The 18,157-nt window shown below is 53.0% G+C and overlaps 1 protein-coding gene across 3 annotated transcripts in view; it reads left to right on the top strand.

The window, feature by feature from the left end:
- Positions 1-18,157, top strand: part of IKZF4 (IKAROS family zinc finger 4) — a 50,488-nt gene that overhangs the window by 23,523 nt on the left and 8,808 nt on the right. For all 3 annotated transcript variants that reach the window (XM_026659591.2, XM_024206136.2, XM_024206137.2), the window contains 3 exons: positions 1,494-1,598; positions 7,248-7,508; positions 7,715-7,882. In XM_026659591.2, coding sequence (XP_026515376.1) covers positions 1,494-1,598; positions 7,248-7,508; positions 7,715-7,882 — 534 coding nt within the window. The remainder of the gene's footprint in view (positions 1-1,493; positions 1,599-7,247; positions 7,509-7,714; positions 7,883-18,157) is intronic.

The following is an 18,157-nucleotide window of genomic DNA, read 5'->3' as shown; positions in this document are numbered from 1 at the left end:
AAATGTACACTCCATGCAAAGTCCAACCGTAACGCCCAGCTCCGGCCGGCAGGGACTGAGACAAAGCTGGGTCCCACTCTTGGGGGATGTTAAATCACCCCGACTGACGCCTGCAGCATCACTGGGTTTCCTAGTGTTGGGTTTGGTTGTCTGAAATTGTCTCGTTAACCTCCCCTAATTCAGAGCTAATATCCGTTAGCCGGGCTGTGTGGCTTCTGCTGGCGACGCATGGTGGCTTAGCGTGACTCAAACTTGCTGGCAACATCTTATTGAGCCAGTCAAAGCATGGGGAAGAGGATCCGGGGGATCTCAACCACCCCAGCCCAGGGAAACAGAAACTCTCTTAAAATATTGCTCCAGGGTGGGCTGGAGGGGGCAGAACGCTGCCTGAGGAGTCCCAGCTCAGCGTGGTGATTTGCAGCCCACCACATCACTTCAGGGCGTTTATGGTAAATGACTCCCATTGCCGGCTTGGCCTCCTGATGCAGCATTCCCTCTGGCCCGTCAAACACCAGAGCGAGCTCGACACTGTGTATGTCGGGACTCGCGTTTACCCAGATGCAGCTATTGGAAACAGTTTGCCCATCTGCATTAAAAGTGCACACTGCTACAGCCTTCTTCATCCCAAAGCTCCTCGCCAACTCTGTTCATGCTGCATCACTGAGATGCAGCCACTTCTGGGGTGCAGGGCAGCAGCCAGCACGCAACAGCGGTGGGGAGGGGACACTCACTCGTGCGCTCGCACATGCGCGCTGCCCCAAAGGTTTTTGCGTGTCTGTTTGCAGCGGGGGGCTCTTGGTCCAAGCAAGAAACTGTGCAGTGCATCATTAATCACAGGAGAGTGAAGAGCTGAATCAACCCTGCTGGATTGAATTAACCCCCGGTCTCCCGGGGCTGATTTTTTGACAGCCACCTTGTTGTGGGAAATGTCCACCCCCAGTTGGTGATTGCAAACCACCGTATGTCATATGCTGGCTCACGGTCCCCGTCGGGCTACAGAAAACAGACCTGCATCTGGGGAGAGCTTCAGCCTGTCCGACTGCTGCCATGTTGTTCTGGCAAAGGGACGTCCCAAACGCCCCTTGGGAGCCGTCCCAAACGCTTGCGTAGCCAGGGGCCCAATACACCTGGGATCCACCTTTCCACTGCGGCCCGGCGGTCGTCCTGGCACGTAGCTATGTGGATCCTTTCAAGTGTCCACTAACCACTTCACTGCAAAGTAGCCCCCAGTTTGCATGGCACCTGGAATGTCCCTAGCTCCATGGCCACCATATTGCCCCCCGGTAAGGAAGGGTTTGTCTTGCTGTGAGCAGCACACTGTAGTGTTTGTCTTCTGACACCCAATCTAGAGATGTCTGAGGTCCAGCCGGAGCCTCTTTCCAGGGCTCCGCTGCTTTGGTAATGAGGGAGAGGATTTCACTGACTGAAACCGATCTTAAAGCTGGCAGGAGCAGCCACATCTCATCTGTGTTCCCTGCTTCTTCTTCCCGAAGGTAGTGGGGATACCTCTCTGGAGAAAGAGTTCAGCTCGGCGCTCGTGGGACCCACGGTGAGCACCCCAAACAGCCAGCACTCCTCCCCGAGCCGCTCCCTGAGTGGTGAGTACACAGTCCTCCTCCCCGAGCCACTCCCTGAGTGGTGAGTACACCGTCCTCCTCGCCACATGCAGCTGGCTCCACCGCATTAAGGCTGGGCTCTCTGTTAGGCCAACCAGGAAGCTTGGTGCACTGAGTTTCCTTTAGAATTTGACTTTTCAAACCGAAGAGGATAAATTCTGACTTCAGTTCTTGTGTTCAGAGCTGCAATGGGGTTACTTACCTGAGCTACCAGCCTCTCTGCCTTGAGATTTAAAGTCACCTGTGTGTAACCCTGCCGTGCTAAATTCCATACTCCCCAAATAAGCTGCATTTGTTCGTTTGGCACAGAACCAAAACACCTGCGTGCTCCTGCCTCTGTTAACAGGAGAGGAGTTCACTCAGGGGGGATGAACCCCAGGGGCTACATAGGAAATGGACCAGGGCCACCTCTCCATTACCCCTCTCAATGGGAGTTGGGGCAGGTGTGGAGTTGGAGGTGTAGTTATTCCTGTGACCAGCCTCTCTGCACTCGGAGCCAGTGGAGAGTGGATAACGTGTGTCTAGAGAAGTGTAGTAGCTGGGAGTGTGTTTTAGCAGGAGAGGGATTGTTTCTGTAGCTATGGTAGGTTTCTGAAAGCTGCCGGGCGTGTTGAAACAAACCTCTTCAGCACGAGACTAACGTATGCTCCCCGCTCCAGACAAGCGGTTAAAAGAGCTAGCAATGTCTGAAACAAGATCTTGGCGCGAGAACATGACTCTGGACATCAGCAGCTCTGCCCTCGTGTGCATCCGGAGCTTTGCCTAGCCCGGCTTGCTGAGCAAGCGTCAGGTAGCTGGAAGTCCAGGGGTATGCAGTGCCAGGTTGGTGAAGGGATGGGCAAAGCAGAGGGCTAGGAGCAGCCGCTCTTAAGCACATGTTGGTAGGGTTGGCGAACATTAACTCTTAACCTCGGGCCTAGGAGATGAAAGGAGCCTGCTTCATTCCACTGAAAATCGAAGGCATATGCCGTCTTAATGCCAGCCGTGACTGATGACTTGCAACCTCTGATCACCTGAGATTGCAGATGTCGTCAAGTCCATCCAGTTCCTGTTGGGGTTTTTTTTCTCCTTCTACTCAAGATCTATCTTCAGCGCTCTCGGGAAACGTCGTCTCCCTCCTCTGCGGAACTTTAACGTCACAGCATGAAGTCACGTTGGCGTGGCCCATTAAAGGCTTGTCTGTGTCAAGCTGCTGCTGCTTGGACTTTCCGTGACGTGGGTGTGGCTAGGATGAGTGATGAGCCAGGCTGGGGTGGGACGTAGCAGTGAGGTTTGGACGCACTTCTGATTGAAAGTGTGTAAGGTGAAACATTTCTGCCCCGTCTCTGCGTTGTGACTGAAATCTTTCTCCACGGTCCAAAGGTGAATTAAGCTTCTTTTTAAAATACATTTCAGAGCCCACGTCGGTGAAATAGGCAGGTCTGATATCAAAATTGCCCCCATAATCCTGAGTCTGCTCGCCCACCCTTCACTGCGGCAATTGCTGAGAAATTTAATGTGTCACTTGCATGTCAAAAATGGCATGACCCTAGGACAAGTGGAACTTAGCAAGGCTGATGTAGGCTTCAATTGTAAACATGCTATTTACATCACAAGCTTCCTGGGCAGTGGCCGAGTCTCCCTACAGCTCATACAGCTCTGAGCACCGTTGTCCCTTTAATAAAAATAGCATTAAAGCAAGAGAACCGAGAATTGATTCCTGCTCCGCTTGCAAGCCCTGAGTTCAGTTCTCCCCCAAATTGACCCCAAATTGAAACTGACCAGTTAACATCGTTCACTGTGATCTCTCCTCTCTTCCGTAAGCACGGAATTTCCTTTCCATAAAAGAGAAATTGCCGTATAGATCATCCACTTTCACCATGTGCTTCCAGCAGCTCACAGATGCTTGGATCTGGAGGTTGCCCTAAGGGTGCTAGGACAAGTTAGACCCAAAGCAATAAGGTTGCAGCAGGGTGAATTAGCCCTGGTCTGGTCCCCTTTCTCCTCTATTATTTGGCATGTGGTTCTTGTCCTATAAAAATGGTTAGAAGGCCTCCCCCAAAGAATCCAATTTTAGGTCTCGTGCAGGAAAACCCAAAGACACACGCAACTTGGTCAAAAGCAGACGGAATCCAACCCACGGACCAACCTAAAGAAAAAGAGAGCTCTCTTCCCCTTTAACAGAGGGAAGCTGGTGATGGTATTGCTCCTGATCTGACTTGACTTCACAGCTGGTTCATCCAGCAAGCATTGTGCCCCAGAGGAGCGGGAATATTATATAACCTGCTCTGCCAGCGGAGAATCGCGCTCCAGTGAGACTGGACTCCACATTGGTTCTGAAAGGAGACTGGCAGAACAATAGTCGGCCTCCCTCTGCCCAGAAAGAAAATTACAGTCCCCGGGGGATGGAAAAAATCAAAGTGCAGCACACATCCGCGTATCTGGGCAGCTCCTGCCAAGGGAGAGGAGCTTTTCACTTCGTGTTTGTGCACAGAGGCGTCCGTTCGTGCTGTGTCTCCAGGATGCATCCAGTGGAATGTGGTGTGTTTTGAACTTTGTGCTTCCGCCCAAGAAAACGTTTCAGCCTCAGAGTCGATCCCAGCCAATGTCCAGCAGCGGGCTTGACCAGTGGTGTGCCAGGCAATCTGTTATTGCCCAAGTCCGAGCAGAAGCTTTGTTCCTCTCTCCAAGAGATTTTTGGGAGGCGGCGTTGTCCATTAGCTACAGCGGGGACTGGAAAGCCAGAACCCAGCTCAGCCACTGACCTAAAGCAACCTCAAACGAGTCCCTTCCACTCTTCATTCCTCCATTTCCCCCATCTGTGAAAGGGGGCTGAGCCCCCTCCTGCCATCGGGGCCTCCTAGAGCGCTTGGAGATCCTCGGGTGAAAGGCACCAGAGTCGTGCAAAGGGAATGTAGCATTCACCATCCTTCTCCGGACAGTCCAAGCAGCTGCCTCGCTTGCACTGGGGCCACCTGTTGCTGGCCACCCGCTCACTGGGAAGGCAGTAGGGACCGGTCACTTTCAGACTGTGGTTGGGATTCACTTGTGGAGAGCAAGGGGGCTGAAGACTGTCAGTGCTGAGCCTGTGGTCCCAGGAGGTCACCTGAGTGGAAGATGCCACCGAAGGGCAGTGAGAACCTGCAGCATCCCGGCCAGCACACCCTGCAGGAACGTGCCTGCCCTGCCCCAAATTGGCTCATGATTAAGGCTCTAATCCCGTTGATATTCAAATCACTGTCCTCTTTTTTGTTGACTCACAGCGCTAAATCCATGCCGAGCTCTCCATAGTATGGTGCACACGTTCACTGAACCTCCCAGGCCAGAGGTAAGAATTGTCCCCGTTGCACAAGGATGTGGCTTGCATTGCTCTGGGGTGTGGGGTCCGCATCAAATCTGGGATTAGTCCTCAGGAGTTCAGGGTGACTAGTCCCACGTCCAGCCCTCGCACCCGTCTCCAGAAGGCAACGCGGGCGCTGTGAGGCAATCCAAACATCCGTTACCCTCCAAGCGGGAGAAAAGCCCCTCTGTTTGTAATCCAAAGTTCAGGCCCATCAATTTCCTGGCATGCTGAGAGGTCAGGAACAGCCACATCTATTACATTAGATGGAAGAAATCGGACTCTGATATTTGAAAGGAGGCAATTAAAATTCTCTGTGGCTTAGTGGTGGTCTGCCCTCCCGCAGGGTGACCTGTTCAGTTCCCCGTCTCTCACTGGCCCACCCCAGCCCTCGCAGGAGCACTAGGAAATCAGCTTGGGGGCCGGGGGGGTCTCCATTACAAAGAAGCAGCTCTTGCTGTCTAAAGAGCAGCATCAGGAATCCCCGGAGGAAATTCCCCCTAGTTCTTGGCTGACGAGGATGGCTTAAAACAGCAGGAAACTTCTAAACTGAGTCATGCACAGACCTTGCTGTCCAGGTGAAACACGCTTCACGTGAGGCTAACGCCACCCAGATGGAGATGCTGTGTCTTGTTAAGGGTGTGACTAGCGTTAACGGGCTGGGGTGCTCTCTCCTATCTCCCCAGCCACTCTGAAAACTACCCTGCCCAGGATGGCCTGAAAGCACCAAAGATCTGGGGAGAGATTGCTCAGAAAACGTTGGGGAAGGAGCAGGCTGGGGACAGGGAGACCCAGCCCTTCCTCTGCCCACGAGGCTCTACCTTGCAGGGAGCTATCGCTGTCCAGTTGTCTTCCGAAGGGCTGTTTGATCGGTGGCATTCCACAGATCATTAGAATAGCTGGGAATGTAGGTCACGGCTGGCATCTCCGTTCTGCTTTCCAGTCTCAGCCTGCGATGCTGCAGAAGCGAAGGAAGGTAGCAACCAGGAGGCCGTGTGACGCGTGCACAGACGCGGCTTGCCACCGGGGGGCCGGGAGCTCAGGTATACTGTGCGGTGTCAGTTAGAAACCCCCCACCCCCCAAACCGTGCTGTACAGATCACCTTGGCAGCAACAAAGAGCCGCACTGATCTGCCTGGCTAACTGTCCCCATAAACCTCGGTGAGCAGTACTCTCCTCCTCATTCCGCCAGGGTGCGGGGCAGGGGTGTATGTAGCCCCACTTCCAGAAGCAGGACCCCTTTCCATGGCCCCAGCCCTTCTCCCGCTTGGTTTTCACTAGCCCCCGGCCAGTCTGGCCAGCTGCTGTTTATAGAACTCTCCTCTGTAATGCATGTGTCTTTCCCTAGCTCACCACAAACCCCCTTTTTTCCAGAGGCTCTGGATTGTTCCAAGCCCTTTTTAGTAACCCAGGGCCCAGTTGCATAGCATCTACCATTGTAGCTACCTAGCGCCCCCGCCAGGTATGTCTGCATCCGTGTTCCCATTGCTGTCATGTGGCTGCTCACACGCTTGTCGACTTTCAGGGAATTGCCACTTGGGTCGCTGAGTTCCCTTGCGAGTGTGACGTCGGCGCAAAGCACTCCATGAGGAACGCACGTCCCGTGCTGGACACGTGCGTTTCAAGGCCTGCTCTGACCGCTTGGCCGTCACTAGTGGGAAAGTGGAGCTGTTGGCTTCAGGTGCTCGGTGCGCTGCCTTGCTCGCTTTTCCTACTTTTACCGATGTGATGGCTCGCGTGCCGTGCGAGTTTAAAGGACACAAGCCATCCCTTCGTTCTCATGCAAATGTTCTGGGGGGGGATGTGATTTGCTGGCCCTGCCATGCGGCTGTTCCTCTGTCAGCGCTCAGACGTGGTGTCTTGCCCGGTGACTGCTTTCAGGAACCCGTCGTCTTCCGCTTCCTCTCGGATGCCCCTTCTCACCCTGGTGGTGGTCTCTCAGCGCTACTTGCTAACCCTGACGATCGAAAACAGAAAAGTTTCGTGTTCCATTTGGCCACGTTACTGTTGTGTCTCGATTGTTGTCTTGTGACTCTTGCCTCCTGCGAGCCGTCAGTTTCTTTAATGCCCTGCGATGGGGGGTTGCCCGGTTTTCCAGTGGAAATTGGAGCAATCCAGGAAGTATCATGAGGGGCGGTGTCCTTATGCACCCTTAGCCGGTCGTGTTACTGACAAGCAGATCATTTAACTTTCTTCCCTGTTTTCTTTGCCGTGACACCCACGATGTCCGTGATATTGGTTGTTTTAAACTGCCTATGGAGGTTTTTCCATTTCCTGTGTGTTTATGTATTGTCCCTCCCATCCCCCTGCAGCAAACTCTATCAAGGTGGAAATGTACAGTGATGAAGAAGCGAGCAGGCTGCTGTCGCAGGACGACCGCCTCCTTGAGAAAGAGGACAGCGTGATTGTGGAGGACTCCCTCTCTGAGCCCCTGGGGTACTGTGACGGCACGGGGCAAGAGCCTCACTCTCCGGGCGGCATCCGGCTACCCAATGGCAAGCTGAAATGTGACATCTGCGGGATGGTGTGTATCGGCCCCAACGTGCTGATGGTGCACAAACGGAGCCACACGGGTGAGCGGCCGGGGCAGAGACGCTAAGGACTGAATGGGCCGTGGGCACTTAACAGCGCATAGAGGGGCTGGGGTGGCGGGACGTCTTCCCTGCCGGGCTGTCAGTCCAACACCCCTCACCCAGCAGGACAGTTCAGGGCAAACGTTCAGAAGGTTTTTGTAACCCGCCCAGTGGAGGGGGGGTCTCACGAGTTGCTTGCGTTTCAGGAGAGAGGCCGTTCCACTGCAACCAGTGCGGAGCTTCCTTCACCCAAAAGGGGAACCTCCTGCGGCACATCAAACTGCACTCTGGCGAGAAGCCCTTCAAATGTCCCTTCTGCAACTACGCCTGCCGCCGGAGAGACGCGCTCACTGGCCACCTCCGCACGCACTCAGGTGGGTAGCGTGGGGGGCCGGACTCCTGGGTTCCATCTATCACCAGCATATCTGAGCACCCCCTGGTGGTCAGTCTCTCTCTCCGCACCACCTCCCTGCTGCGAGGGAGGGAAGTGCTGTTGTCCTCAGTTCACAGAGGGGAATTGAGACCCAGAGAGAGTAAAAGTCTCACCCAAGGTCACACGGGGACTTGAACCCCCGTCCCAGGCCGGCACCTAAACCGCTGGCCCAGCCTTCCTCCCGTGTAGGCCTGTCCTCCCAACGGGCTCCATGGCTTTGAGCGAGTCACTGTGTGTCTCCGCCTCAGTCCGCTGAGTTTGGTGCAGTGAGACCCCCGCTGGGGTCTTGCCAAGAGTCTGGGAACTTCCCCGAATGGACTGAAAACAAAGTGGTTTCTCCCTGGCCCAGGATGGTGCTTGGCACTCTGGGGCCGCACCTCCGTATCGCAGAGGAGAGCCCCGGGGTTGTCTTCATGTTGTTCGCACTGGTGTCCTCACTCTGGCTCCTACCAGCTGCAGGTGCAGCGCTGGGCTGGCCCTGTCCAGTGGAAACAAGCGGCTGGGGTTTTCTGTTGTTGTTTTGACAGTGTCCTTTTCAATGTGGCATTTGAGACGGGGCTTTTCCCTTGGGTTCCGTGATGTAACAGCTGGCTGAGGGCGTGGGGTGGGAGTGAAAGATACCAGCTCCCTCTGAGCTCTGCTCCTTTTCCCTTGACTCGTGTGCCGGAGTGTCTGCTCCGCCGTTGGGCTTTTAAAGTTCACACAGGTGTTTGAAGCCATCTGTGACTTTCTCCTATTTAACCTTTTGAGTGCCAAAGGGAAACAGGTGTCTCGTGTGCCGGCTTCCTCTTTCTTTTCTTTTCTTTTTAAAGGGGGGGGCGAAAACCAACCTCTGCAGGAACTTTTCTGATCAGGGTCTTGCCCAGGGTCCTTTACTGAGCTGCCCCAGGATGCTTTCCCCATCCGTGGCCTTGATGGAGAGCCCTGATTATCTTAACAGCCCCACGCAAGGGGCCTCATGTTGCAGCCCCCAAGCTTTCCTTTCACTGGGGCTGAAGGCTTTGTCTCCCCATCTTTTGGGAACCTGTCGGTTTCCATCGGTGACTTGCCTGAAGATGCCAAGGGGACATCTGAAAAATGTGAGGCACCAGCAACCCCAGAGCAAGAACCCTGCCCAGGGACCGATCTCTGATTAACCTGCGACGGGCGGGATTTTAGTGCTCTGTTGTTTGGTGGGTTTGGACCTGTTGCATCTCTGGATGTTTCTGCAGGGCAGGGAACAAACTCTGGTGTCTCTGCGTAAACCGGAACTTAGCAAAACGAAGTCGACCTGCTGGTGAAACGTTGGACTGAATGTGGCAGGCGTTTCTATTGTAACGATTCTTCTCTGACCAGCTTGACGCTGTTCCTGGTCGGTTTCACCCAATGGGATGAAGTGAGATTAGTGGCTTAGGGCTGCAGGGATAACAGGGAGCCAGTAACAAGAAGAGCCTTTCCCCCAGACCGTCCCCGTCAAAAAATAAATAAATAAAATAAGTCAATGGCTGGGAGCAGAAACCTTAATGAGCCTGACTCCAGAGGGAGCAAAGAGCCTGCCTGTTTTATCCAGGCTCATTTGGAGGTTGAGAAAAGCCTGGTAACAGCGACAGTTCTCTTCTCTGCGCCGAGACCGCTGTACATTGCCAGGGCTGGCTGAGCTGCGGCCTGTTTGCCTTGAGGCCTTCAGTCTACCGCAATCAACATCAGCTGTTGCCTTCCCGTCCACCCCCAGCTCCTCCTGGTGGTTCATGGCGACAGCTAGTAATGACGGCTCCGCTCGATCTGTTAGGGAGCAGGCCGGAAGGTACCTGCCAAGCTCAGCCCGAGCCGAGTTCCATCTTGTTTGGCGCTGTTGGTTTCCGAACAGGGGAAGAGTTACAAAATGGGATTTACAAATAGCAGAACAAAGTCCTTTGACGCTTGCTCCCTACGTGTGTCACAGCACGAGCAGGTCTCTGTTGTCCCTTCATTCGTAGAGGGGTGGCTGCCAGCGAGCAGCTTCAGAAAGGGTCAGTCAGTGCAGTTCTTTGGGGAGAGTGGAGCACAGGAATTTGCTATACAGGATCAGACCTGTGGTCCTTGTTTAAACTAGTACCCTGTCTCCAGCAGTGGCCAAGGCCATTTGCTTCAGAGGAAGGTTCAGGGAATCCCCTAGTGGACAATTACAGAATAATTTGCCCTTGAGGGAAGTTACTGCCTGACCCCTGATTGCTAGTGGCTGATCTATGCCCTAAAGCATGGGGGTTCCTGTTTGTCTTATTCTCTGTTGTACCTGGAAGGTCTCATTATCTATATGAATGTTTTTGTTTGAGTTCTCTAAGCTCTTGGCCTTAGTGATACCTTGGGGCAGTGAGTTCCGTAGGTTGGTTTGTGCATTGTGTCACTCAGCCCCGTTTTGGGAGCTGGGTGTACATAAAGGTGAAATGACCAGCCTTAATCAGTTGCATTTGGTAGCATGTGGCTGTGAATGAGGCCCTTGGCAAGGGATCCAGCAGTTGGCGTGGGTCATGTTGGCTCTGAGCTTTGCACTGCGAGCACCCAGGCTCTCGTCCCTTCTCCTTAAGGTGAACATGGTGCTTGCGAAAAGGAGCTGTTTGCCCTGGCTGTGACCTGGCAACGTGCAGGCAGAAGCAGGGCAAAGGGTCCATCCCTGTTCTAGGCCGTGCCACCTCCTAAGCAAAGACCCGCCAAACATTCCCAGTGATATGCCGGACAGATCAGCCATTCAAGTCGGGGAGGGTGGCTGCTACACGTCTCCCCTGAGGCTATCCATTGATTGTAGGGTTTTGTCCTGCTACCCGTGCACTTTCCACATCAGATTGGCAATAGCAGAGTCCCTCATGACATTCTTGGAGTGAAGTCGGGATTCGAACCCAGGTCTCCCGAGGTGAGAATCCCATGCGTCAACCTTCCTGTGCTTCGGAGGCCAGTTGGTGCAGTCGCAGGGCTGCACTAATGTCCTTCCGCCTCGTTACTTTAGGGCCTTAGTTCTTCTTGTATCGGGCATGGAAATAGGACAGGCCTGGTCTGGTTTAGAATATCAAACATCATTCATCTTTAGAACAGCTAATTATTAAGAAAAAGTCTCATCAGTGTGTGGATTTTTCAGCCACAGAAAGGGGACTGCCCTGCCTTGCTGGAAGGGAACTGGGGGCTGGTTTTCCTCCCCACCCCCTTAGCTAGAGGCATGTGCGTTTCATGCTGTCCCCCATGGGCATGGCCAGGCTGTAATCTCAGAAGAGAGTGAAGTTTTAAAATCCAGATCAAACGTGCCGCGTCGTTCTGAAATAGATCAGAAGCCGCATCCCCCACACGGGACAGCTGTGATGAGACTCCTGTCCCTGGAGACCGCCTTCCTTTTTAGCGTTTGCTGCTCCTCGCAGCAGCCTGCGTTCACACGAGAGCTTTCCCCAGGTTACTCTAGAGCCTTTTCTGAAGAAACTTTTTCCCCTCCTCAGGATTTGTAGAGACTTGACAGTCAAAATAACCCCCTTACTTCCTTGAAATCATTACGCTATGTTTGCTTGCCATCAGCCGTGCGTTAGGTGCTGTACAGACAATTGAACCAGACCTGGTCCCTGGCCAAAAGAGGGTTCAGTCAGGTGACGGACGAAAGCGGGGGTGGTGGGAGGGAGGCTCTCGGAGACACAAATTATGCCCAGCAATCCTGTAAAGTAGGTAAGTGGTATTGCACCTGTTTTTCAGCTGGGTAAACTGAGGAAGAGAAATGAAGTGACTTGTCACAAAGCCAACGAGTGGAAGACCTGGGAATAGAACCCAGAAATCCAGTTCTCTAACCATTACATCATCCTGCCTCTTTGTCACAAATTCCCCCCATGTGACCATAGAGGGATACTTATTCTCTACTCGGGCGAAGGCTGGTCCCAGGAGAGCAAGCGGCTGCTCCTGGACAGAGCCGAGGTGCGTTAGCGAGGGTGTGAGGGAGCTCAGCTCAGGAAATAACAGGTTGGTGCTCAGAGACCTGTACCAGCGTTGTCAGAAATGAATGCTGAAACCCAGACTCCTTTGCAAACGAGAGCTGGTCTGGGTCATGTGTATTCTGCCATCTCTCTGTAAAGAACTGGGAGTGGTCTGCCCAAAGCACTCTGCAATACTGGCCAGGTCAGGAGAGAGAGAAAAGCTTTGGATCTAAAGGCAGATTCCCCCGGAAGGGAAAATAACTGTGGGGCTTTTCATCCTGGAACTTCAAAACTCTGGCCTAGAAAACCCAACTCAGGACCCCAGCCTGGTTTTCAAAAGATTTTTCTGAAGCCAAAAATAAATGCAGATTAAAAACAAACAAACCAAAGCATTCAGGGAGCTATTTACATAAGAGCTGAGAGCGCTAGACTAATGAGAGGCAATGGAACTTTTAGTCAAGTCGCTAGCATCTAAATAGCTAAAGATTTGGGAAATAATTCCTATCTCTAACACAAAGCCGCCTGTCTGTGGTTGCAGACTACATTAGCCCATCTCCCTTGGGGCTGGGTTAAACAGATTTTTGGTTGCTGTATGAAAATAATGCTGTTTAGTTGGGGAGGGAGGAAGGGGTTTATAGCTGCAATCAACTCCTCCGAAGTGATTTGTAATTAACGCTGACTTGTTAACTAGCCTGGGCTGAGGTCTGATCCAGCTCCGAAGCTGGGGAGATCATGGAGGAAGCCACGTGTGGCGATGACGCTTGCTTTCTCATTGTGTAGGGCATCAACAAGTGGTCATCTGCTCCCGACATGCAGTTATTGATGACAATCTTGGACTTAGCTGCACCATTTTGTCTGGGGCGGGGCCAGTCCAAACCCGTCGATCCTCTCCCTGTATAACCACAGCAATGGTGTAAACTTTGTGGGCTTCAGTGAAGATGCCCCAGTCTTTCCCCAAGGCTGAATTTGATCCCTGGACTCCAAGCCAGTTCCATGTTGTGAGGTTTCCTTGGTCACTTCCTACTTGCAGCTGCCAAACAGTGGCTTGTGCAAACTTACTGCTTGGACAGAGGCTGTTCCTTGGGGTCTGGGTGCCCAAATGTTGTGGTGCCCAGGCTGTATTTACAAAAACAACAAGGAGTCTGGTGGCACCTTAAAGACTAACAGATTTATTTGGCATCTTCCCAAGAGCCCGACAGTTGCACATAACTTCCCTCTATTAAAATCCAAAGCCAGACATTTCCTGCAGTGTCCTGCGTGTGACTCGTACCTTTCTGCATTGGAAGTGTAGACTCCTAGAACTGCAGTGCTGGCAGGGACCTCGAGTGCTCAGCCTCGGCGCTGTGGCAGGCCCAGGTAAACCTAGACCAGCCCCGCCAGGGGTTTGTCCAACTTGCTCTTAAAAGCTTCCAGTAATGGAAACCCATTCCAGAGTTGAACTCCCCTTAAAGTTAGGAAGGTTTTCCTGATGTCTCCCTTGCTGCAGATTAAGCCCATTACTCGTCCTACCTTCAGTGAACATGCAGAACAATCGATCACCATCCTCTTTGTAACAGCCCTTCGTGTACTGGCAGACTGTTCTCCGGCCCCCCTTCCGTCACCTTTTCTCCAGACTAAACCTGCCCAGGGTTTGTTTGTAACCTTTCCTCACGGCAGGTTTTTGGAAGAAGTTTTTGTTGTTCTCCTCTCGACTCTTTCCAGTTTGTCAACATCTTTCCTAAAGTGCGGTGCCCAGAACTGGACGCAGTTCTCCGGCTGGGAGCTCACCAGCGCTGAGTAGAGCGGGACATACAGCACTCCTGTTAAAACACCCCAGAATCATATTCGCCTCTTTTGCTAGTCCATTGCCTTGTTGACTCATATTCACTTTGTGATCCACTAGAGCCCCCCGATCCTTTTCAGCGGTCCGACCGCCTAGCTAGTTATTCCCCGTTTGGAGTTTGGGCATTTGATTTTTCCTTCCAAAGAGAAGTACTTTGCACTTTATTGAATTGCATCATTTTGAATTCAGGCCAATTCTCCGATCTGTCGAGGCCATTTTGAATTTTAAACCTGTCCTCCAAAATGCGCGCAACCCTCCCAGTGTGGTGTCATCTACATGGTTTATAATTTAGTTACAATTACATTACATTGTAGACTGCTTTGCAGTTTTCTTCTCTGAGATTGTGAAGTGGATGTGTGGGTGGGCGGAGGTTGGGGTCCTGTGTTTTTAGCCAACTAACAGAGTCATTCTGGCCCCATTTACTAGAATCTGAAACGCATTGCCAGAGTTCTCCGAACCATTCAGAGGAAATGAACGTGTCGCTCGTCTGCGTCACAAATGCAGTTAGAATGTAGTTGACTTCCACGGCAATAAACTCCCGCAAGGGGATCAGCTTTTCGGTTCTGTCTAGATTTTCATTCTTGCCCATCTGGGCAGCTTGGAACTGATGTGGAACTGAAGGTGAGAGAGATTTAACTAGTAACCCACGTCCTGGGACCCCAGCTGCAGTGTGGAGCATTTCATAAGGAGTGGGGAAGGGCCTGAGATGAGCTCAGGTCTCTGTCTAGAATTGAAATGTACCAAGTGCTGACCTAGGAGGTGGTTACAGGAGCTAGGATTATATAGGGTTGTTTATTCTGGCCTGTCAGCGCCACTATGGCTGCTACGCTTTCAAGTCAGTTAGTTAGTCCCTGCCCTGACCCCCAAGAGAAGTGTCTCCTTGTGTTCGCACTCAGATTGAAATGAGGAAGCCTAGGATGTATTCATTCTCTTAAGATCCCTTCCCATGTTGGAGAACTGGGTAGCACAACTCTGGTTTCTTGAGACTGGGTGTGGTGTAGGAGCGAGAGCAGAGGACTGGCTGTCACCAAGTCTGCTGCTGACTCTCTGACCTCCCTTCCTAGCTCTGGGCCTCAGTTTCCACCTTCTGTAAAGTGGGGGTAACAATACTGGCCCTGGTGCCAGAAGCTGGAGGCTTACCTAAGGTGTGCGAATAAGTATAAGTAGGGGCATTGCCAGCAGATCGAGGGACGTGATGTGATCGTTCCCCTCTATTAGACATTGGTGCGGCCTCATCTGGAGTACTGTGTCCAGTTTTGGGCCCCGCACTACAAGAAGGATGTGGAAAAATTGGAAAGAGTCCAGCGGAGGGCAACAAAAATGATTAGGGGGCTGGGGCACATGACTTACGAGGAGAGGCTGAGGGAACTGGGATTGTTTAGTCTGCAGAAGAGAAGAATGAGGGGGGATTTGAGAGCAGCCTTCAACTGCCTGAAGGGGGGATCCAAAGAGGATGGCTCTAGACTGTTCTCAGTGGTGGCAGATGACAGAACAAGCAGCAATGGTCTCAAGTTGCAGTGGGGGAGGTCTAGGTTGGATATTAGGAAACACTATTTCACTAGGAGGGTGGTGAAGCACTGGAATGGGTTCCCTAGGGAGGTGGTGGAATCTCCATCCTTAGAGGTTTTTAAGGCCCGGCTTGACAAAGCCCTGGCTGGGATGATTTAGTTGGGGTTGGTCCTGCTTTGAGCAGGGGGTTGGACTAGATACCTCCTAAGGTCCCTCCCAACCCTGATATTTGATTCTATGCGAAGCACCCTTGAGGTCCTCAATGAAAGGAGCTTCATACATAGGACGTGATTTTTATGAGAGTGCAGAACTTGAAATGGTAAAGTTCCAGCTGTGTGAGCGGATGAGGGGCAAACATTTTTTTCTTGACAAATCAGAGTAGTTAAAGGTTAAACCACACGTCGCAAAGCAAATAAGCGTTTTCTGTAACATGACTCAATAAGTCTGGCTCGGGCAGGTCTGAGCATGGCGGTTTCAGCGAGGGGAAAAACTCCACCCAAGCCTCAGACCCCAAGACGGTGCGTTCGTGACGCAGGTGCCACCGTATCTGATGAGCGACGGTTTCGTTCCCCGCAGGCACTTCCTCTGAATGGTTCGGAGAACTCTGGCAAAGCGTTTGAGTCTCGCAAATGGGGCCAGTATCAGAATATTACTCTGGTAGTTGGCTAAAAACATAGGAACCCACCCGCCGCCCCTACGCACACTTGACAGTTTCAGAGAAGTAGACCGCAAAGCAGAATGCTACTCTAGCTCCGGTCTAAAAGGGAACCCAAGAATCCTGACTTGCAGCCTCTCGCTGTACCCATCAGACCACACTCTTCCCCGCGGGGCGTCTCACCCTCGGCGGTAATGGCGTGTTCCAGTTCCGTAGCTGTGCGCTGGTTGCGCCCCCCCGTCCCTTTCCTACAGAGCGTTGGGCAAAGGTTAAAGTGGTTCGAGCATTTGCCTGGGAGTCGGGACTCCCGAGTTCTGGCCCTAGCGCCGCCGCTGACTAGCTGCAGAACCTCGGGGCCTTCGGTTTTTTCAGCTCTGACCCGGGGGAGGCAGCTTGTCGCTAGTGGAGTCTAGTCCCAAGTACTGTAAGCTGCGTGGTGGCACAGGGCTGGTCAGGCGTGTCGAGCACTGTGGTGGCTCCCGCTTACCTAGAACTCCTGTAAAAGGCCTTGGCAGGGTTTCAGGGAAGCTCCACGCTCCCTAGAACGTCTTTGTAGGAAAAGGCGCCTCAGCCTGGCGAGTCCCGCTCTTTGCCGGGGCAGAACTGCTCCCTCCGGGCAGGAGGTGGCCAAAATCCCCCACTGGAGGGACATAATAAATAGCCTCTGTTGCCACTACGCCAGCAGGGCGGGATCTGGGCAGCTTCCAGATTCCTCTGCCATGGAACACTTGCAAGCTCTCGGCTGAGAGGAATGAGCAGCTAGGGGCCCGTGCCTCACGCGTATGGGGATCAAAGGTTTTGAGCGTCGCTGCTAAGAGTGAATGAGTCACAGAAGGCGTATTACCTTCACCTGCAGGATTTGCATCCACAAACTCCACATCTGCCCTTCTCCCATGATCTGTCCCCTTCTCCCTTCCCTTTTCATTCCCTTGAGCGTATCCCGGCCTGCTGAACGCCCCCTCCCCCAATGGAGCTCACGTGACGTTTGCCGCCATCACATGGATTGCTCTGCTTGGGTTTATATCCCCCTTTGTCCTGTCTGTGTTGACGGAGCTCTTCCGGGTAAGGACTGTCCCCTGCTCTGTTTGTACAATGCCCAGCAAAACGCAGCTCCATTCTTGGCTGCTTCTCGGCACCAGGATCCATCCTAATGCACCAAATTGTCTTAAAACAATGCAAAAGTGCTTCCCCGTCCTCTGCATGGACTGCATCAGATGCTCAGGGCGTGGGGTCTCCAGGACTGCTGTCTGCCCCTGCAGGGTGTAACGATCATATCAAAAGCTCCATACTAATTCATCAGTGCAACCTGCCACGTGCCCGGCTCGCGTGGCCCCAAACATTGCATGGCTCTGCTGTGTCTGTCGCACCTGAGAGAACCATCAGCCATCAATGGGGAAATTAGCAGAGGTCAGAGTGCTGCTCCGGACCCATCACTAAGCACTTCTCTTACCAGTGCTCTCAGCAGCAAGCCGTCACCAGACAAAACCAGCCGGCCGTTCTCTGGTGAGCTGCAGCAGGCACAGCGCGGGTGTGACAAAGCATTGGGGATTTCCAGCAGGGCTGCGGCAGCACTTTTCAATCTTGCCCTGGCTTCCGGGGGCCAATCCTGCAGACCAGCCACACTTACGCCAGAGGGGCAGGACAATGCGGCTGGGCAGCTGTGAGAGAGAGGACGAGTCCGAGGAGGCTGGCGTCCTGAATCCGCATCCCACAAGCTCAAACCTTCCCCTCCCCTTTCAAAATCTAGAAGCAGCTGATGCCTTGTTGCTGTGCGAAGACTGCTTGGGAGGGGAGAACCCTTCAACAAGGGGGAGTGAGATCAGTGCCATTGGGTTTGGGACGAGGTGAAGGAGCCGGGGGGGCAGACCTCCTGGGTTCCGATCCTGGCTCTGGAAAGGCCGTTCGCCCAATGACTAGAGCCGGCTGAGTGGCCTGGGTTCGAGTTCCTAACTCGTCACGGATTGCTGCAGTCTTCAGCCAGACACCTGACCTGTGTCGGCCCGCTGTCCCCTGATCTGTAAGGAAGGGATCAAGCTTGCCTGCCTCCTGCGAGGGCTAGGCCAGGCAGGCTGGCGTGTTCGTTCATTCCAGAGGAAACATCTCCTCCGCTCTTGGCTCGAAACAGCGTCATTTTAAATCTGACAGATGCATGACACTAACTGGTGCATTGTACAGATTAGTAAAGGTGTTTTAGAAAAGCTGTTATGGGACTAAAATGGGAAGGGTCCAGGCGGAGTTTGCAAGAAGGGCCTGACCGATTTGGTGCCCAGCTCAGACATGCTGTGGCATCAAACGCCAAGAGGCGCTTCGATTAGTCAATGACATTGCACA

This window comes from Terrapene carolina, unplaced genomic scaffold, assembly GCF_002925995.2.
Source record: "Terrapene carolina triunguis isolate 2854851 unplaced genomic scaffold, T_m_triunguis-2.0 Scaffold641, whole genome shotgun sequence".
NCBI lineage: Eukaryota > Metazoa > Chordata > Testudines > Emydidae > Terrapene > Terrapene triunguis.
Note: the sequence above shows the minus strand (reverse complement) of the source record. Positions and strands in the feature narration are given on the sequence as shown.